This window comes from Penicillium crustosum (genome assembly GCF_028827405.1).
Source record: "Penicillium crustosum strain IBT 35664 chromosome Unknown utg000002l_segment0_segment0, whole genome shotgun sequence".
Lineage (NCBI taxonomy): Eukaryota > Fungi > Ascomycota > Eurotiomycetes > Eurotiales > Aspergillaceae > Penicillium > Penicillium crustosum.
Window position 1 is genome coordinate 961817 of NW_026623123.1, and position 20191 is coordinate 982007.

Genomic DNA, 20191 nt, shown 5'->3' on the forward strand with positions numbered 1-20191 from the left:
TGGGTAGCAATGTGGATGTGAACTCGTTCACTCTCGTATAGATCCATGCATCCCATGTTTTTTTCTCAGCTTTAGATTATTATCAAGTTACGTAGAATAAACATTAAAGCAAAGATCTTTACCATACACTGCGCAATAACAAAAAAATAATCACTAACAAAATGCTATACATACACAAGTCAACCTCCAAATCATTTCACAGCAACCATAAACAACCGCGGATACTTCAGCAACACCCTCCCATCAACAGAAACTGGATAAGCACCCTGCAACCGCCTCAAATAATCCTTCAAAAAAGCGTCCTTCTCCGAATCCTCCAACGGATCCACAAACGGCCTCAACCCAGTCCCCTTAACCCACTCAATAACCGCCTCATGACTCTCAAGCGAATGATAATAACTCGTCTCAAATAGATGAACCTGACTACAAAAAGGTTTCACCAGATCATACAGTTCCTGCGGTGACTGGAATCCATCTCTCTTCGCACCAGAAAGTTTCTCCGCCCACGGGCCGTTGGCGGCAGTTTCCACCATGAGGGCATGGGAAGGCTCGTCCAGATTGTGCGGGACCTGGAGTGCGAAAACAGTACCCTTTTCCTGGGGTTCCAGCAGGCGTTTGATCACCGCGATGCGCTCGTCGGCTTTCAGCCACTGGAACACTGCGTTTGAGAAGAAGAGGTCGACGGGCTGGCTTGGGTCAGGTGTGTAGGTTGATAGATCTGCGACGTGGAAGTCCCGGTCTGGGAGAACTTGCTTTGCACGGTTGATCATGTCTGGGGATGAGTCTAGACCAGTTATTGTTGCTGATGGGTATGCTGTTGCTAGGACTGTTGTTGAGTTTGCCGGGCCGCAGCCTAGGTCGATTATTCTCTTTGGGGCTGTCAGGGGCACGTGCGATAGGAGATCGCGGGCGGGCTGGGTGCGTTCATTTTCGAATTTGAGGTATTGGGCTGCGCTCCAGTCTTTGGATTGGGACATTGTTGTTGAGAAGTGTCTGTAGACTGGTCTTAAGATTTGGGTTGGGATTCTTGGGGAGTGGGCGAATAGCCTGGTTGCTGTGGGGTTCGGGCGACAGTACATTTTTTTCGATGATTTAAAATACTAGAAGATGTTTGGCTGTATGAGGAATGTTTGTTTTTATATTGATATCCATGGATCTTACATTTCATGAGGTTCAGGAAGTGGCGGTGTCGGATGTTCGGTGATTTCTCCGATACCGCTATGAACAGCGTTACAATGGAATCCAGGACAGTAAACGAAAGGTATGTAGGGTACTTTATAATAAGCATAGTTTATAGTTTAATAGTATAAACTATATGGCGTTTTTTGGATGATTTTTATACTACGTATTTGTTAGATAACTTTTGTACTCTTGGTACTTACCGGATGATAGTGGATCTAACCTTGGAAATTACTGCCTGACAATCTTAACCAATGAGAGAGTTATGTGACGGAGATACCTATAGTCGCCCGTAGTCGGATGTTCGGTGATCTCTCCGATATCGCCGTGAATAGTGTTACAATGGAATCCAGGAGACTGAGTGAAGCATTGCAAATGACATTTAATTACCGATATATCTAACTACTAACTGACGTAGAAGGTACAGGTGGATATCCAATGCTAAACATGACGAGCTTCCGACATTATGCTGCCCACTTTTTAGTGGGCCGTTCTTTGCGCCTTCCGCATTTAGTTACCCACCAGGTTGGTGAGCAAGGCCTCGAGCCAGGACAGGACATCTGAAGCACTGCCAGTGGAGAAAGGCAGGGCCGATGCGCTAGCGGAGGGCTCAGCGCTGGAGGTAGGGACTTGCGCCGCGGCAGAAGTAGCCGATGGACGGGCAGTGGTAGCGAAAGTGGTAGGCTGAGCAGCAACCGTGGTGGAGGAAGTAGGCTCAGCGGCAGCGGTGGTGGGGGCAGTGGTAGACTCAGCAGCGGAGGTGGTAGGGGTTTGAACAGCGGCAGAGGGGGTGCTAGTCACAGCGATCTCCGTCGCGCTGGAGGTCGACGCGGCGGACGAGGCCGACGAGGCAGCGGAACCAGAGCCGGATCCACCGACAGTGAAATCGATACACGACTCGTAGGTCTGATCGATGGATTCGGCGTACCAGTACCACTGCAACACACAGTCACCGGCGGTAGCACACTGGCTTCCAAGACCATCGGGGATGGTGACACTGAAGCTGGTCTCATCGGCCTTGACGCCGGTGGCGGTGGATGCATAGACATCCCAGGAGATCAGAGGGGCGCCAATGACCTTGTTGGAAGAAGTGGCGACGACGGAGACGTTGGCGACACCGGTGTGGGGGGCGCGGATGTCGACGGTGAAGGGGACCTTCTGTCCTGCCGTGTAAGACTGGACGTTGTCCTTGTTATCGGCGAACTTGTAGCCCTTGCAAAGCCAGATGTCGCACTCGGCGGCGTTGTAATCACTCTGGCTGGCGGCAACTTGGAGCTCGCCTTGGATGTTGCCGTACTTGTCGGAGCCTTGGTTGGACAGGACTTGCTGGCCACACGCGGCGCCCATTGCGGTACCGGGCTGGCGAGCTTCGGGCTTAGTGACGAATCCATGGGCGTTGACCAAGGAAATGATGCTGGCGAAGGCCAGAGCGGGGGGTGAAGTTCTTCATGTTTGACGAGTTGGTATGTCGGGAGAAGTGAATGGAAATGATCGGTAAACCGGACCGATGAATGAATGTATAGTTGGTGAACGAATGTCTGCACGGTATCAAACCGGAGAAAAATGAATGTGGAAGTGAATGAGAATTCAAAAAAGACTGACCAGCATGCTCAACTGGCCTTGTGTCGCGCTGGTAAGCCGCTGCTTATATACTTTATGGTAGACATATTCAAAAAGGAGCTCTAGCGGACCTGTCTGCGACATTAATCAACTGCAAACAGTAGCTCGAGAATCATCAGAGACATCTCGAACACCGGGTAGGGCCAAATGCACGTATCACACTGAAACACATCGGATATACCCAAGGGACAGCGCTCCCCTCCCCACCAGGAGGGGACCAGTGAGACTGGCGGTAAATATAAATCGCATCATATCGGGACAAAGTGACCTCCGGTGCATATTGAACTAGACTGGATGATCGTCTCTTCCGGGACGAGGCCGGCGTTCCTGAGGCTAGGGTTGCCAAGCCTCCACGCGCCGAACAGGGATACGCCGAGTTTCACGTTAATGGGACCTGCCAAGGAGGGGCTGGCAGGTGAGACACGGACCTGATGGGCGCTTTACTTTGATTAAGAACGTGGAGATGGTAGAAAGATGGAAGAATAAACTTGACTTGGCACCCCTGCTCGGACATTTATCTAATTTCATTCCAGGGTGAACCTGACTCTTTGGTAGTCCACTCAATGCTTTAAAAACCAAACTAAATCTTATGAAACTAGCTAAATATTTCCTGGGCTATCAAGGGTTTCACGTAAAGTCTAATAGATACGAACGTGAAAGTCCGTTGATCCGCGCTAATAGTCAAAATAGTCAAATAGATGTCGTTGGTCAGTAAACCCCAAATTCATCAGGCTGTGCATCATTATATCTACATTCCAAGGTTATCAAATATCAATGCAAGCATACTAACAGTTATAATGATTATAATGATATATTGTGATATAGATCGGGGTATAAGAGTGTATGAAATATTTTCATTCAAGTGCTAGCTCGGCCTCATGAACATGAGACAGAGCCTCCAGCGCATACTTATATTAGTCTGAATTGGCTAACCATGTGGACTCGGAATTTTCAGCTTTAGGTTCCTTGGCTAGGATCGGTATACATTCTATGTCTGTCAATTGATCGGGATTGGTGCAAAAAAAAAAAAAAAAGTACAATATCACATGCTAAAATATCTGACTCTTTAGTTGCTTCACCTTTGCCGCGCAACCTTTTCCCAATATTAGACAGCATACCCTGTACTCCGTACACAAGGTCATAATAAAGGAATGGATAATATTTCTAGCACGGATTAAGATTACAATCATTCACATTAAACAATCTTGGTTGCTTTGATCTGTTTCAGTTAAACAACATTAGATGTATCTACTCAGGATCAAGTCTCCAGAAATGACATCTCACGTCTCGTATATTGGTGCGGAAACATCATCACTCAACTTCTAGTGATTCAGCGACAGATCAAAAACGATCTTCCCCTTCGCATGCCCTCCGTCCAATCTCTGGAATACCTCTTCATACTGCTCAAGAGGCCAGACACTATCCACCAATCCCCGACACAACCCCTTCTCAACCAACTTCGAAATCTCCTCTAACTGTCTCCTCACAGGCTGCATGACAAAGAACAAATCCTTCACACCTTCACCCGCAAAGCCATCCGGACGGACCTGCGAAGGTGGCTGATAGATACTCAGCACCACACCACCATCCTTAACAGCCCACCATGCATCCCCAAGAGACTTCCCCCAACACAATCAACAACAACATCCACCTTATTAGAAGGCGACTGCATAGCCCACTCCTTCAAATCCACAACCCGATAATCAAGCACCTCCTTCGCACCAAGCGACTTCACAAGCTCCACATTCCGAGAGCCACACGTCGCAACGACCTCTGCACCAAGCAAAGTCGCCAACTGCACAAGCCAAACCCCCACACCACCCGAGGCAGCAGTAATAAGGACTCTCTTTCCAGCCCAAGCATCCTTAGCAACCTCCAGATCCACTCCCTCATTTCCTTGCGTCCCAAGAGCATGAACAAAAAGAACCTGCCAAGCCGTCTGCGCAGAGACAGGAATCGCAGCAGCCTGGACCCAACTTAGACCCTTCGGCTTGTGCGCCAACTCATCCGTCACAGCGATGGAATACTCGCGCGCATTTCCTGGTCGGATATAGTTTGTGCGCGAGTATACTTCATCGCCGGGTTGGAAGGGCGAATCCTGTGGTGCTGCGATGACGATTCCCGCCATGTCCGGGCATGGGATTAGAGTGCGCTCGGTTGGTGGGGGGAAGTTCTTTGGCCAGAGGAGTTCCCCGGCGCAGGGACTGCAGGCTTTTATTTGGATTAGATGTTCTTCTTGTGCGTGGTTTGGAGTTGGGAGGGGGGTGGTTGTTAAGGTGAGGGTTTTGGAGGCGGCGGTTTGTTGGATGATGCTGTGCATTTTGGAGGGGAGGGGAGTTGACATATTTAAAATTTGTAGATATAGATATATTGTTATTTGCAATGAGGGATGGGTTAGCATTGTCTTGTTGGGTTAGGTTAGTTATATAGTTCGAGGTATCAAGACGTCATCCCCCGTGGCCGGGTTCCGGCATAGCCTATTTGATAGCCTATTTGATAGCCTATTGTCCTCGTACACGGAGTACTCGTGGACTTGGGGGATGTACCTAGTGATTGTATATTCGTTTAAATCATAGCTAGCCTAAGTGTGCAAGCGCCTTCGTATTTCTCGTGTTGGAAATCCAACGAATCATAAATCCATGCCCCAGAAGGTCATGTCATCTCGAGATCGACAAGTTTATAAAATGGAAGAGACAAGCTCAAGCTGGGAACCTTATAAAGCGATCCATGGATCCATTGCATATGTAATATGTAATTATTAATCAGACTTGTGAAAAAAAACAAGTCCCAATCAATAAGGTTTGATGGTCACGAGAATATCCCTGTTCAAGGGAATGGAGTGGAATTTAGCCAGACGAAGTGCAATTCGTGCAGAATTTCCGTGCATATTATACTTTCTGTAGACACTTCCTATTAGTCGAAACTCGTACTTTTGCGAATTCACATGCAGCTACTCAAACCACAGCCAATCACAGAGCTCAACTTGTTGGGAACAAGTTTCCACCCCACAGTTCCACAATATCAAAGCCCACGTCTTTAAGCCTATAACGGACAAAGATTACGATGTAGTTCCTGTTGTAGCCTTTGAGATGAGAGCGGGGTCGCGGTCCGATGCCCTTTCATCCAATCCAATCCCCAACAGGTTCGCCGAACATCCTGGTTTCGATTCTTCACTCAAGTTTGATCTTCCTCTTTGTTTTTTACTGGGAATCTCCGATCGGTTTCTACAATGGATAAAAAGATACATACTGAACCCGAGGATGATATCACCGTGGTATGTTGGCCCAATTCTTGTTTATCTATTTTTCCTAACCAATGTCAGGATCCCACAATGCATGTCACGACCGTCTATGGCGATGACTGGCAATCGTAAATATTATCTTTGTCTATATGAAAAACAACCCCCCCCATCTCACAGTCTCAGGGAAACCACTTCGATCGGCTCCTCGCTGTACCGGGGGCTAGAGGAGAATGGCCGACGATACCAAACATTGAGCCAGAAAGAATACCTGTACGTCATGAGTTGCCGAATCAAAGTATTATCTACTTATCTCCTATTAGGATTCCATCGGATGAGAAGCAGTTCGAAACATACGAAGCTGGGTATGCGCAATTCTCTTATATATGATCATAATCTCTTTCGGACGATAACTAACAACATTGCAGCCACTTGGTAGCCCTCGTCATGGACTCAGACTCCGACAATCCCCTTTTCCGCGCCCCTGTTAAAGATCCCAAACATATCCTCGACCTTGGAACAGGTCTGGGTAACTGGGCTATGTATGTGGAAAGAAAAGAAAAGAAAAACACCTTTCATATTTTCATAAAGAACCAACACTGACCCTCTTCTAGTGATGTAGCCGACATGTTCCCAACAGGTAAGTCCAAAATCCCAATTCAATTAACCTATAGTATCGACATATTAACAAAAAGAAATACAGCCACCGTCCGCGGAGTCGACCTCTTCCCACCCCCAGTAACATGGATGCCCCCAAATTGCATCCTGGAAGTCGACAACATCGCCGAAGAATGGACCTGGAACGAACCCCAAGACCTAATCCACATGCGCATCATGATCGGAGCCTTCGACGACGCAGAATGGACACGCGTCTACCAGCAATGCTACGAGTAAGCCACCGCCATCCCCCTCTCTACCCCTCCGCCCTCCATTTCCCCGTCTAACAAAACCCCACAACAGCAACATCCGCCCAGGCGGCTGGATCGAACAACTAGAAGCAAGCCCCTACATCGAATGCGACGACGACAGCCTACCAGCAGACAACATCCTGCGCAGCTGGGGCCCGGCGCTATCAGCCTGCGGCAAACGTGCAGGACGACCCCTAGAAACAATCGATATGATGCAAGACGCCTTCCGCAAGGCTGGGTTTGTGGATGTCTGTGAGAAAGAATACAAATGGCCCATTGGGCCCTGGGCCCGTGATCAGAAATATAAAGAGACCGGTACTGTTAATTACCAGCATTGGATGTCTGGTATGGAGGGGTGGGCTATGTGGTTGCTTTGTAAATTCGGGGCGCCGGAGCCTTGGTCGCAGGAGGAGGTTATTGTTTATGTTGCTAAGCTCAGGGCGGAGCTTAAGAATCCCAGGTATCATATTTATGAGCGCGCGTATGTATTTTTCTTTTCTCTTCTTTGGGAGGTTTGTGGTGTGGGTTTGGCTGACTTTTATGCAGACGACGCGTATGGGCGAGGAAGCCTTTTCCTGAGGAAATTGCAGAGAGGGAGAGGGTTGAGGCTAATGAGAGCAATGCTGTTAAGATTGAGGAGTGAATCTTGGATAGGTGGTATAGGTTTTGTTTGGTGAGGAATATGAAATAGGGTTGCAGGTGGCAGGTCTGATAATGCAACAGCCAGCCTTGGACTGGCCCCTATTTGTAGCTGGTGTTATGACTTCCTACCAATGCATTCAATCTTTTGCTTGTCATATCAGCCTTGTATGTACCTCCGAGCTGTGTGAACACACATGTTATGAGAAAGAGGGACACTGCCCTTCATATGGTACAAGGTATAACACTGGATCATAGAGGGATAAGACTCGCAAGTATGTATTTACCTGGAAGGTATATGGAAACGACGGTGCACACTCGCTCTCCCATAGATAAAGTCATGCTGCTAAGGCGTTCGCAGTAAAAAGCTAACGGATATATGTGTGGTGACAATGTGCGAGGTATCATAGAGGCCAAAAAAAAGAGAGAACCAAAAGAAAAAGGTAAAAGCTGTGCGCTTGCAAAAGTAGACAAAACCACAACCAAAAGTCGAATATAACCACAAAGAAAAGAGTCCAAATGCTGGACGATAAAAAAGAGAGGTGCTATTGGCGATCACCAATTGATCCCTGCATGACGCTAACGTTCCTGCTCAGTGGGCTGGAAGCGCACTCGATTGTTCCCATTCGAGTCATTCGTAGCATAGTCGTCAGCAAAAGGATTCCGCACCTGGAAATCCTCAGAGTTATATTCATATCGGCCGGTGGTCGCGGATCCCGAGACAGGATGGGAAGCAAGTGGACGACCACCAGTCATAGTCGGAGAAGGCAGTTGTGTCGCAACGGGTGCCGCGACAGGTGCAGCAGCTTCAGGACTCCATGTTTCAGTGCGAGGTGGCGCTGAGGGGGGAGGAGAGAAATTCGAAGCGGCCGGCGCAACAACCTGCGAGGTCGGCGAGGGACTATTCAGATTAGACGATGTCGGCGATGAAGATCCTCTGATCTTGCGCGCCTTCAACATGGCACGCTGTTGTTGTGACAGCGCGACGGAGATCTCGTCGTTCGTCTCAATAAGCGTCAATAGGGTATCCTCGTCCGGAGCCGGGTTGGTCGTTTGGATATATCCTTGAATCAAACGCGAAGCGGTCCCGCAGCGGTCCACGAACTCCTTGATGAGATCGTTGCCTTCCAGCTCTACCGGCGGGGTGGACTGGACGAACTGCGTTAGCAGCTTTGCCGAATTGCGCGCTTCCTCGATGCGGGCTGCCAGTTCCACCGGGCTGGGGAGGGTATTTCTCGACGCGCGGGGCTGTGTATATGGCTGCTGCTGGTGACCGGGAGGCCTGGCGGGGACTTGTGGCGGTATGATGGAATTCATTGGGAAACGGTCGATCTGACTAGGTTAGAGTTTTGAACAGCGCACGCAGAGAGACTACGATGTGCTCACCAAACCGTGCGAAGCTTTCGTCTTTTCCTTCGCCCACATCTGCAGCAGCAGTTTGAGATCGTCGTCCCATGCGCGCTGTTGCTCGAGGGTATCCAGATACTGGCGGAGAGAGCTCTGCACGTGCCAGTCACGTCCTGTGCGGAGTAGCTCTTTGACGGTCGTCACGAATTTGGCATCGAAGTTGCGGGTGAAGGTGTGGCCTGGATTATCAACCAGGATGCGCATGAGCATAATCGCATTGTACTGGGTGTGGTTTGTGTTGCCGGCTGGATCGGAGAGATACTTGCGAATGCGCAAAGCTGCTTCCTTTGCGGCATTGGGGCTTGACTCGGCGGCTTCGACAATTTTGGGGAGGTGGACGAATTCGGTTCCTTGCTGGAGTGCAAAGGCGATTGTCAGTCTTGGAAAGGGGTTGTTGGTGTCATCTCCGAGGCACATACCGCGTCGCGCGAAGAGCCATTCTCATTCTCGTTTGGACGCGCTTCGCAGAAGGCAGTCTGGAGGTGTCAGTATGTCTTATTCGATCGATCCAGAATCAGCACAAACCAGTTCTTTCAGGACAATGGCTTCTGGTGAGTCTTCACGAGGTTCGACACTGTCACTGGAGCCTATGTTCAGGTACAAGTCAGCGAATTTGCGGGGAGACGTGGAGACGGTGAGACACTCACTTGAGCGCCTGCTCAGTGATCCCAGGAAGCGCTTCATGGTGATCGCACAGTCTCTGGTTTTTCAGGGTAAATTCTGAAAAGGAAAAAAAAGGTTCAGATTGTCAAAGAATGATACTAGCCGGGGGCCAACTGCCGGCGTCGAACTAGTCTGCAGGGAACTAGCAATAGATGCCCTAAGAAATCAAGAAAATAGGAGAGAAGTATATGTATATATATAATAATATATAATTTCAATATCGGTCAAAGCCACATTTCCACGCACGCATCCAAGTCTTCTGCATTGCCAAGATGAAGACCATCCAGGCTCCAGGCAATTAGTCCAATTAGTCTCGGAGGATGTTTTTTAATTCCTGACTCAGCCACGTGTGAAATGGTAGACAGTACATAATTTCAATACACATCGACACTATATTTAGAAAGTACCCAGTACTTGACACTACGTACTCCCATATCGAACGCCACACCCCCTCTACCCCTCTACTGTGCTTCAACAGCATCAGCCATTTCCCCCAAGGTCTCAAACCGCCAATCAAAAATGGGATCCTCTGTATTCCCCGTGAAAGCCCCAGGTCTTTCGATCCAAACAGACTTAATACCAACTTTCCTAGCAGGTTGATGATCATGAAACTGGCTCTGCGCTGTCTGCAGCACCTGTCCAGACCCCACCCCAAATTCACGCTGCACAGCACTCAACATGTACTCAAAGTTCCGTGGATCGGGCTTATAACTGCCAATATCCTGCGCGGTAAGAATCATATCAAAAGATACGCCCTGCAAGCTACCGGAATTGGACTTGGCGAATGAAGCCCGGTCCACGTTTGACAGCACCACTAGCTTGTAGTGCTTTGATAGTCGACGCAGGGCGTCGACTGTGTCTGGAAAGGCTGGCCATGTTCCGACGGAGTTGCCAAATTCACGGCTTTCTTCCTCCGTTGGTGGGTTGAGGCCTAGGCGCGCGGCGAGAGTGGGGTGGATTGCCGATAGGAGGTCTGAGTATGGGAGGTCCGGGGTTGCGGTTTGTTGGGTACTTTCGAGGTCATGGTAGGTTGTTAATAGGTGTTCACGGGTAAATTGGGTGGTGCTTTTTGAGAGGATTGGTTCTAGTGCAGTGATGATGCCGCTTTCCCAGTCTATTAGGGTACCGTAGACATCAAAGCAGAGGAGGCGGTAGTCTGAGAGGTCGGTCATTTTGGTTTGTTCCGGTGAATATATATATATATATATATTGAGGGTATAGGTTGAGATGATGAGTGAATCTTAGAAGTATATTCCCTTCTGGACTACTTATAACCCCGCATGTAGATCCCTGCTTATATATAGATGGATGTTACCCTTGGCATATTCCTAGATAAGGATGTCGGGGACCAGAAGTGGTATAGGTAGGTTTCCCTATGATTCCATCTATGCCAATAATGCCTCATATAGAGGGCATATGGAGGTTACCTCGTATTTCAAGGCATCGACCATTAATTATTGCTACATCCAGTCATCGCTACAATCAATCGGATGCATATAAAACAGAAAAAATGAGATCATATTATATGACCGAAAGATCGGGACCTCGACAGAGGTGTGCAGCTAGACAAGACAGAAACGGAGAAATACTCTCTATCAAAAGAGAAAACACTCGATAGAGTCACGGAGAAAGAACCACGTTTGTATCATGATTGGATCGGGAAGTACAGAATCCTATTTCCATCACCCTGGGCCATATCGTTTAAACTTTTTATTGGGTTCTCCTCCGAGTGTTGGCGCCATGACCTTAAAATCTTGTATGATCCGGTATCGATTCCGTTCCAACATACACAGCTGATGCACAGAACTCCGATCCTTCCCGTCCACCGCAAAAATCTTTTCACATCACGTCCCCTCACACCTTCTTATGGCAATCCGTTTATGCCTCAATGAGAGCACGGCGGATCTGGGTACCACGCTGGCGGGAAGAGAGACGGACCTTCTTGTCCTCGGTGGCCTTCTTGACCTCCTCGGCAGCCTCGGTGAGGATGAGCTCGATGTGGCAGGGGTTGGTCATGTAGGGGTTGATCTGGAAAGCAAAGTCAGCATTTCGGATACAGAATCCAACCGTGAACCTTGGGATTATAAAAAACGTACACGACCGTGAGCACGGTAAGTGCGGCGGCGACCCTTGGGGGCCTGGTTGACCTGGATGCGCTTGATGATCAAGGCGCTGGTGTCGAGACCCTTGCCATCGGCGTTGGCCTCAGCGTTCTTGAGCAGATCAATGATGTGCTCAGCGGACTTGACGGGCCAGCGGGCCTTGGAGACACCGAACTGCTTGCCTGTGAACGAAAAAAATTGTCAGTCGATGTTCGACTCCATTCACAAATTTTCTTTCCTGAATTGTAGATCCACAGCATCGCCAATAAGCCACGAAATCCATCCATTTGTTCCATTCAAGTTTTCCTCGTTATTTTCATTGCATATCCCAGTGGCTGTCGTATATTTGGCGATGCTGTTCGTCTTTCCACACAATCCATTCCTCCGATTCATCCGGAATTTTCTTCAAAATATAAAAAAAAGGGCGACTCACCCTGGGCAGTGCGACCGGTGGAGCCAGCGTAGCGGCGCATGGGAACGGCCATGGTCTTGTTGGTAACGTTCTCGAGGAAAGTGAGGGCCTTGGACAGCTTCATTCCGTTGACGGCCTGGGCGGTCTCACGGGTGTTCTTGAAGCTGACACGGAGGTAAGAGCCGCGCGCGCGGGCGCTCTTGGCCTCCGAGATCTCCTGGGCGGCGTAACGGACCTGTGTAAAGCATCGCTCGTTAGCAATGGGATCGTCGTTGGATGTTGGTGATGTTGGCTGCGAAAGTCGACCCGGCGATCGGACATTGAATGTGCATCACACGGGTGGCATTTTGTAGAGAATGGGATTCGGAATAGTCATTATCGATGACAGGGACATGCAGCACTCACCATCTTGAAGGAGTTGGCGAGGGGGGTGTGATGGTCCTCGGTGATGAGTTGTTGTCGCTTTTCGTCGTCGTCCGGCTCTCGCTTGAGCCACTAGATTTGGTGCGGTTTTTTTCGCTCTTGGCGCTCTGGCCCTAAGCGAGCCCTAACGCTAGCCGTTTTTGGTGGGTTCTGTCTTTGAGCTATGTCAGACCTTAGTCATTGGGTTTCTGCCCCACATCTCAGGTGTCAATCCCTTAATACAATTAATTTAAATCAACCAAGGTGAACACCTTGGCACCGCTTGAAAACTACTTTGTATAGTGGATATTTCATGATTGAACGGAACGAATTTTATTCTTCATAAATCCATATCTAAATTGTGTATATTTTGTCTATTTCTTCTGCTCGGGCACCTGTGTAATAAGCTCACCCTTCTCAACAGCCGACCGCAGGTTATCCAGCACCAGAATCTCCATCTCCTTCTGAGTCTCATAGGTGCCAGTGCCAATATGGGGGAGCAACATAACATTAGGGTTGCTAACAAGGCCGGGCTCGATTTGGGGCTCGCACTCGTACACATCCAGACCAGCAGAGCGCACCTATAGACATTCACCAGTCAGCCGGGATTGTCCACATATCCGTCATGGAAGGCAGGTTTTAAAGCATTACATACCTTGCCAGAGTCAAGCGCCGCAACCAACGCCTTCTCATCAATCAGCGCACCACGCGCCGTGTTGACAATCACGATACCATCCTTCATCTTAGTGAACTCGGTCGCACCAATGATGTGGCGTGTAGATGCGTTCAAGGCCAAGTTCAAGCTGAGCACGTCCGAACTGGCGAGCAACTCGTCGAATGAGACGTATGTCGCGCCGACTTCCAGATCGGCTGGTAGACGGGATCGGTTGTGGTACTGAATCTTCATTCCGAAGGCCTTGGCGCGGATTGCCATTTCCTGCTCATGGTTAGCTGGAGTCAAGTGGTGGACTACTGTCTGTGTTACGTACCCGTCCGATGCCTCCCATGCCGAGAATTCCGAGAACCTTGTTCTTGGGGTCGTGGCCCAGGGTGGTTCTGTACTCCTTTCCTCCTGCGGTGATTGGGCCTTGCCACTTTCCTGTCATTGGGGTTATGGTTAGTTATTGGTTACTCGGGGAGATCATTCTGCAATGGTTTAGAACCACTTACCTTCCCGGAGAGCAGTAATAGGGATGTGAGCCTGACGCAAAGCGCCGATCATCAGGAAAATGCCCACGTCGGCTGTCGCATTGTTGACAGCAACTGGGGTGCTGGACACAGCGATGTTCTTCTTCGTGCAGGCGGCAACATCGATGTTGTCGTATCCCGCGCCATTGTGGCAGATGTACTTGAGAGATTTAGGCAGGACTTCGAGCATCTCTGCATCGAACGGACCGGTGTACTATGCGCTGTCAGTAGGGTAACTCAAAATGAAGCAGTCGCGCCGATGTTTACCTTGGTGGAGTTGTTGGAACGGTAGAGAGCGACTACATCGTCGTACTTGCCAGCCTTGCAGTTCTCAATGAACTCTTCTCTGGTTCCGCTGGGGAATTCCTGATTTTGTCTGCTTTAGCGGGATTCGATCGCGGCGCAATAGGAATCGCTTACCTTCAAGGTCAACAGAGATGAGATGCTCTCCCACTCCTTGCGCGCGTGCGTGATTTCTCCAATGAGGAGAGCTGATTGTGTTGCCATTTTGTTTCTGCAAATGTTAGATGCGCCAAATGATGTCAGCGGGGTTGCTCACGTTTGTAGAGTTCTATAGTTCTATGGTTCTATAGGGGTATATCAAGAGGGTAAGAGGATTGAAGGAAGCGAACAATTCAGAGATTAGCAAGTTTGAGAATGAAAAGAAAAGAGAAATTCCAAGAGTCCAGGAAATTCTTTGAAAAGATTCTTGGAGATCCCCGCTATCGTGGAACCCCCATGTCGTGACGGGGGCTCCTCCGACGGTGTCTTAGATATAGATATAGCCCTGGACATTGTATAGATCGTGTACTTGTACATCCATCCCCATATCTCTATTAATTCATTTCTATACATATCTCTACTAGTATCTACATTTTATGAACTTAACTTAGTACTTCTTTACACTTCTGTACTTCTTGATCTTCAAAATGATGCAAATGCAAGAATAATCAACCCCCACGTCGGGTATTGAAATCCCCCATTTTGGTCAAATCCCGACAGCGGAGCACCTCCGGGCCCGGAGTCTTCCCCCACGAGGGCCGAGTGGGGTCTTTTGGGTCCTTTGGGTCTTTTGAGGGGGAAATCAACGGGCCGACTTGGAATGCCGTCAGAGGTCGGGTTTCGCTTTTTACTTCTTTTACTTGACTTCAATCTTTCTTCTATTTTTCTCTGAAACTACTTACCTACTACTCTCCATACTACATACATCATGGCAAACACAACCACCAACGCGCTCGTCCTCCACGGCGCCAAAGACCTCCGCCTGGTAAGTAAACACTAGATACAAACCTAAAACACTAGCAAACTAACCGAACCCAGGAACAACGCAACATCACACCCCCTCATCAACAGAAGTCCAAGTCGCCATCCGCGCAACCGGAATCTGCGGCTCAGACCTGCACTACTACAGCCACGGCCGAAATGGCGACTTCGTCGTACGAGCCCCAATGTGTCTAGGCCACGAATCCGCCGGCACAGTAACAGCTATCGGCGATGCCGTAACAACCCTAAAAGTCGGCGACCGCGTGGCACTGGAAGTCGGTCTCCCATGTCGCACCTGCGCACTCTGCAAACAAGGCCGCTACAACATCTGCAAAGCGATGCAATTCCGCAGCTCGGCCAAGGCCTTCCCTCACCTCGACGGCACGCTGATGGAGCGCACAAACCACCCAGCGGATATGTGCCACTTGCTTCCGGATAGTGTGTCCGATGCGGGCGGTGCGCTTGTCGAGCCGCTTGCTGTTACGTTGCATGCTGTGCGTCGCTCACACCCGCCTAGTAAGGAGGAGGTTTCTCAGAACCGGGAGGCTGGGGAGGAGACTGCGGCGCTGGTTTTCGGTGCCGGTGCTATTGGACTCTTGCTTGCTGGCGCGCTTGCTGCTAGTCAGAATTTCTCGGCGATTGTTGTTGCCGATATTGATGCGCGGAGACTTAAGATCGCTGAGGATATGGGACTTGGGCTTAAGACTGCTCTTATTCCTAGGGCGGAGACGCCGCCTCCGGCGAAGGATGCGCCGCATGCTGAGCAGACGGCTTATGCGTTGGAGAATGCGCAGAAGGTTGCGGCGAAGTTGATTGAGGCGGTTGGGGCCAAGGATGGACTTGTTGTTCATGGCTTCACTCGTGTTTATGATTGTACTGGTGTGCCCGCTTGTGTTCAGGCCGGTATCTATGCTAGTGCGCCTGGTGGTGTGCTGGTGCAGATTGGAATGGGTAATCCTATTCAGACTTTGCCTGTTGGTGCAGCGGCGCTGCGTGAGGTGGATATCATCGGTGTCTTCCGTTATGATGGGTCTGCTTATCCTGCTGCCATTGCGCTGTTGGCCAGTGGGAAGGTGAAGAGTGTTGAGGAGAAGGTTGTTACTCACAGGCTCAAGTTGGAGGAGGGAGAGCGGGCGTTTACACTTGCTGGCAAGGGAGTTGATGAGGAGGGAAACCCTGTTGTGAAGGTGATTATTGAGAGCCGCCGGGGTTCCAATGGCTCTCTGTAAATGTGGGGATGGTGACGACGGTGATGATGATGAACTGTGTTTGAAAATACCCGATTGTGAAATTAGAGCAAAAGGATGGGTACAGATGTATATATGTGGGGTATGAGGATTTATGAACTACAAAATTGAATTTACAAAATTGAATCAAGATATTGAAAACAGTGATAATATGTAGGGCACGAAAGGCCAAGGATATATATTTTCCTTTCTTATACTGTTCTTCCTAATATTTTCTTCCTAATATTTGGCCGATTGCTTATTTCAACCCTCCAGCCAGCAAGAGGCTTTGACCCGTCATGTATCCTGTTTTCACAAGCATAGTCACAACATTGGCCGTTTCCTCAGGTGTCCCGAGGCGACCGAGTGGAATGCCAGCTGCCACGTCAGGGATAGCCGCAGCGCTAGGGATCATACCGGTGTCACCAATCATGGCAGGGGCCACATCGTTAACACTGATATTGAATTCAGCCAGCCGGGTAGAAAGATTTTTCATCATGCCTGTCAGACCACCTTTAGAGGCAGCGTAGTCTAAAAGAAAGTCAGCTTGATGTTTTCCAGAAATAAAACGAGTTACATACGACATCCATTGATTCCTCCGCCTTGCGCAGCAATCGAAGACATAAACACAATGCGCCCCCAATTCTGGTTCTTCATATGCTCGACCACCCCCTTGGTGAGAATAAACGAAGCGCGCAGGTTGACATGTAAGGTATAATCGAACTCTTCGAGAGAACAGTCCCAGATTTGCGGGATCCGCTTCCCGTGTCCGGCGTTTGAGATCAGGATATCAGGTCGGTGGCCGTGCTCGGTGTCGATTTGCTGGAACATCGTCTCAATATCGTCAGCAGAGCCAACGTCCACTTTATGGATTGAGATGCGCAGCTTGTTATCGGGGTATTTGCTTTGCAGATCGGTCACCAGCGCGTTCATTGCAGTCAGGTTGGTCGCGTATGTCAGGGCAAGATGAACTCCATGTTGGGCAAGCTGGTGTGCACAGGCAGATCCGATTCTACACAATAAATTGTCAGTTATTTATTCTCCGTGTTGGGGTAACATGAGCTGAGGAATGACTTACCCTCCCGATGCACCGGTAATTAGCGCAAGACGACCCTGGAGCTCGTTAAGTGACATGATGCGATAAAGTTGAGATGTGCTGTGTGTGATGATATGCAACGATAAAGTGCAGAAGTAAACTCCCAAATCTCCAAGTTTGATCTGGTAACGCCTCGGTTGCCCCTCGGGGCCATCTCCGATGGTGCCCCCGCAGTGCCCCCCCGCGTCATTTGCCGTCCGATCGGGGCGTGGGGGTACCACATATGGATCACATGCATCACGCGATAAGGAAAGCCATTCCCAATAATTTAAAAGAGAAGGCTGCTGCTCATATCCCCCATCCATGCAGATGGCTGCCAAGACTGCGAGCGTGGCTCTCCAGATTGGTACATATCGGATGCATTCTGGAACGCATCCAGTCCCAACAAGCCACCGGAAATTTGGTCTCCGGATACATAATCGCCCACAGCCTCCAAATCCAGCCATGAGAAGTCATTGGCAGGGCTGAAGTGCATGTACCCCGCGTCTGCGACCGGGTTCGGAAGGGCTGTTTGCAGTGAGAAGTCACTACTTTGCTGTGCCTCTTCGGATGGGTTCGTGGATTTGGGCTTCCACAGAAGCTCTAGAAGGCGAGCATAGCGCGCCCCGACATCGTCACTGCCGGCGCTTGCTTGCTTGAGGACTTCGGTGGTTCGGATGACTAGGCCTTGGACTTTTGCTTCTTCTGATGGGACCATCATTCCGAAGGAACGAGCCTATGGTATCGGTCAGATGATATGCAGAAGAGGAGAGGTCGAACAGGGATCTTACCTTGTAGAGGAAAACGGCGGAGTAGATACCATATCTAAATCGCATGAGCTGTTTGCGTCGACATAACACGCAATGAAAGGAAGACTTACAAGTAGAAGCGGAGAGGCATGAAATGAAGATGTTTCTCGGGATCTACCAAATCCACCAGGATTGTCAAGTATGACTTAGCCGCATCAACAGATTCATAAATAAACCGTGAATCTTGCATTGAAGCGACGTTCTTGAACGTCGATTTTAGGTGTTCTCGCTGGCCTTGTAGGTCGGTTCTCGGTTTCGCTAGTGACTGCGAGATCGCGGCTTGGAATGCGAAAGCAGTCGTATACAGACGTAAGTACTCGTATGACAACTGCAACATTGCTCGCATAGGTGGCGAGCCTATTAAAATGTTAAAACCAAGACACCCAGAAGCCCAAAGAATGGAGAAAAGCCCAACTTACAATCCAGTGACCCCCAAAGTGACTTCCACCGTAGAATCGCCAGACGGAAGTCATCCACATATTTTACATAGTCTCCCATCAGCATCATCTGGTTACTAGTCCGCATTCCTGAGTACAAAACCTCGTGAACATTTCCATAAAGCTGCGTAAGATCCAGCATAGCCTGAAAGATCTTCGCATAGTCCTCATCGCCCTCGCTAACCGGCTGCAGCGACGGAAAATCCTGACTGACAAGACCAGTCATGGGCCCGGGGCCACGGGACCAGAAAGCACGTCCAATACGCACAGAAATCAATCGGTCCGAGACATAGCAGCTCGCCCAGGCCAACCGTCGACGAGCCTCACCCTCTTGATCACCGTAAGGATCCCCACGGAAAGAAGTGCGATCCATGCCGATGAAATACCCCGAGCGCAGGGCAAGCCCGACATGCATCCATGCAGCGCGGTCTTCCTCTCCGCGTCCAACCCGCTCAATACGTGGGCGCAGTCCCTGCGGTTCCCACTCGGCAAGTAACAGAAGCGCTTCGACCGCTTCAACATCACACTCCGCACCCGCAGCGACGCCGGAAATCAGCTCGTGCATGTACTTGGAGCAGTACTCGTGGATCTCGGGCTGGTCGACCAAGTCCTTGGAGGCGATGGTGAGGACTGCGGTGAGCAGGTGTTTTTCATTGGCCGCGAAGGCATCTAAGGCGGTGCGCGTAAAATATTTCCGCGGCACGAGGGGAAGATACGGGTGGAAGTTCTCCGCGTAGCGGGAGATGAGTTGCCACACCGTTTCTGGGTCTAGGGCGCATGTCTGGACGAGTCTGTAGCCCCTGATTCCCGTGGCTGGCTTGTTAAATTCTGAAACCACGCCGTTACGTAGATTGTTGTATGTTGGGAACACTGTTGGCTCCGACCGAATATGGTCGTTGCGGACCTCGGGGGTTATCCCCGTGCCTTCTGTGGCGATGCCGGTCAAGCATTGCCACGCATCTGATGGATTGCGCGGGACTGATGATATTGAGGTATCATCTTCCTCGACGGATACTGAGGCTGGTCCTGGTGGGTTAGGTGGGTTAGGCGGCAAGAAGACCAACGGGCCAGGATAGGAGGCCGACTGCCCCCTACGGTTCTCCGAGTTGGTTGGGCTTGATATTTCTGAATCCTTGCCCGGCGACTGATTGGCTGGTGTAAAGTTTTTGATTTTGTTCTTTCGGATTCGACGACCTCCACGATTTGAGCCGCCTAATACGCATTCGCGATTTTCGCGTACGCAGCGCTGGCATGGTGGTTTGCCCGGGTTACCGTTCGAGTCTCTGCATGCGATCAGCGCGGAACCAGTATATTGCTGATCCGGGGGAAAACAGCAAGGGCCGAAGTGGCTGAAACGGGGAAGAATCGAGGGAAAAAATTATAGTCTTACAGGTCACATCGAGACTTGCGCTGCCTGCAATGCAAACAGGCTCGAGAAACGCGCTTGGCGATATCACGACGAGCAGCTTCTGATGATTCTTCGTCCATGGCTACAAGAACATTGAAGAGTATAAAATCAAAGTCGTGCCTCCCCACAGAGAAGTCCGCAGACCCTTACTCATCGAGTCCATGCTCGAGCTCTGGGCTCCCCAACGCGCCTCCAATGTGGGGGAAGGTGCACCC

At 49.9% G+C, this 20191-nt stretch overlaps 10 protein-coding genes across 10 annotated transcripts; 2 read left to right on the plus strand and 8 right to left on the minus strand.

Moving 5' to 3' along the window:
- Positions 1-191: 191 nt before the first annotated feature.
- N7487_003873 (uncharacterized protein) lies at positions 192-977 on the minus strand (the record flags this gene model as incomplete). Its single annotated transcript, XM_056871620.1, has 1 exon — positions 192-977. The coding sequence occupies one exon, from the start codon at positions 975-977 to the stop codon at positions 192-194; it is 786 nt and encodes a 261-aa protein (XP_056729340.1).
- Positions 978-1689: 712 nt separating this feature from the next.
- N7487_003874 (lytic polysaccharide monooxygenase) lies at positions 1690-2526 on the minus strand (the record flags this gene model as incomplete). The annotated part of the gene is made up of 1 exon (XM_056871621.1): positions 1690-2526. The coding sequence occupies one exon, from the start codon at positions 2524-2526 to the stop codon at positions 1690-1692; it is 837 nt and encodes a 278-aa protein (XP_056729341.1).
- A 1595-nt stretch (positions 2527-4121) lies between these two features.
- On the minus strand, positions 4122-5119 carry N7487_003875 (NADP-dependent oxidoreductase; the record flags this gene model as incomplete). The annotated part of the gene is made up of 2 exons (XM_056871622.1): positions 4122-4418; positions 4451-5119. The coding sequence occupies 2 exons, from the start codon at positions 5117-5119 to the stop codon at positions 4122-4124; spliced, it is 966 nt and encodes a 321-aa protein (XP_056729342.1).
- A 909-nt stretch (positions 5120-6028) lies between these two features.
- On the plus strand, positions 6029-7588 carry N7487_003876 (class I SAM-dependent methyltransferase; the record flags this gene model as incomplete). Its single annotated transcript, XM_056871623.1, has 9 exons — positions 6029-6073; positions 6122-6168; positions 6218-6310; positions 6361-6402; positions 6466-6579; positions 6652-6677; positions 6741-6927; positions 6998-7426; positions 7492-7588. The coding sequence occupies 9 exons, from the start codon at positions 6029-6031 to the stop codon at positions 7586-7588; spliced, it is 1080 nt and encodes a 359-aa protein (XP_056729343.1).
- A 575-nt stretch (positions 7589-8163) lies between these two features.
- On the minus strand, positions 8164-9675 carry N7487_003877 (VHS and GAT domain-containing protein; the record flags this gene model as incomplete). Its single annotated transcript, XM_056871624.1, has 4 exons — positions 8164-8916; positions 8971-9345; positions 9411-9467; positions 9517-9675. 4 exons carry the CDS (start codon positions 9673-9675, stop codon positions 8164-8166), a joined length of 1344 nt encoding a protein of 447 aa, XP_056729344.1.
- A 440-nt stretch (positions 9676-10115) lies between these two features.
- On the minus strand, positions 10116-10826 carry N7487_003878 (uncharacterized protein; the record flags this gene model as incomplete). Its single annotated transcript, XM_056871625.1, has 1 exon — positions 10116-10826. One exon carries the CDS (start codon positions 10824-10826, stop codon positions 10116-10118), a length of 711 nt encoding a protein of 236 aa, XP_056729345.1.
- Positions 10827-11532: 706 nt separating this feature from the next.
- On the minus strand, positions 11533-14265 carry N7487_003879 (60S ribosomal uL22 domain-containing protein; the record flags this gene model as incomplete). Its single annotated transcript, XM_056871626.1, has 10 exons — positions 11533-11682; positions 11751-11938; positions 12190-12403; positions 12574-12663; positions 12966-13151; positions 13226-13507; positions 13560-13669; positions 13741-13972; positions 14026-14124; positions 14179-14265. 10 exons carry the CDS (start codon positions 14263-14265, stop codon positions 11533-11535), a joined length of 1638 nt encoding a protein of 545 aa, XP_056729346.1.
- Positions 14266-14968: 703 nt separating this feature from the next.
- Positions 14969-16250, plus strand: N7487_003880 (NAD(P)-dependent alcohol dehydrogenase; the record flags this gene model as incomplete). The annotated part of the gene is made up of 2 exons (XM_056871627.1): positions 14969-15029; positions 15079-16250. 2 exons carry the CDS (start codon positions 14969-14971, stop codon positions 16248-16250), a joined length of 1233 nt encoding a protein of 410 aa, XP_056729347.1.
- Positions 16251-16506: 256 nt separating this feature from the next.
- On the minus strand, positions 16507-17381 carry N7487_003881 (SDR family NAD(P)-dependent oxidoreductase; the record flags this gene model as incomplete). Its single annotated transcript, XM_056871628.1, has 3 exons — positions 16507-16778; positions 16829-17259; positions 17326-17381. The coding sequence occupies 3 exons, from the start codon at positions 17379-17381 to the stop codon at positions 16507-16509; spliced, it is 759 nt and encodes a 252-aa protein (XP_056729348.1).
- A 230-nt stretch (positions 17382-17611) lies between these two features.
- N7487_003882 (uncharacterized protein) lies at positions 17612-20056 on the minus strand (the record flags this gene model as incomplete). Its single annotated transcript, XM_056871629.1, has 5 exons — positions 17612-18058; positions 18114-18147; positions 18203-18488; positions 18551-19851; positions 19959-20056. The coding sequence occupies 5 exons, from the start codon at positions 20054-20056 to the stop codon at positions 17612-17614; spliced, it is 2166 nt and encodes a 721-aa protein (XP_056729349.1).
- Between the last annotated feature and the right edge of the window lie 135 nt (positions 20057-20191).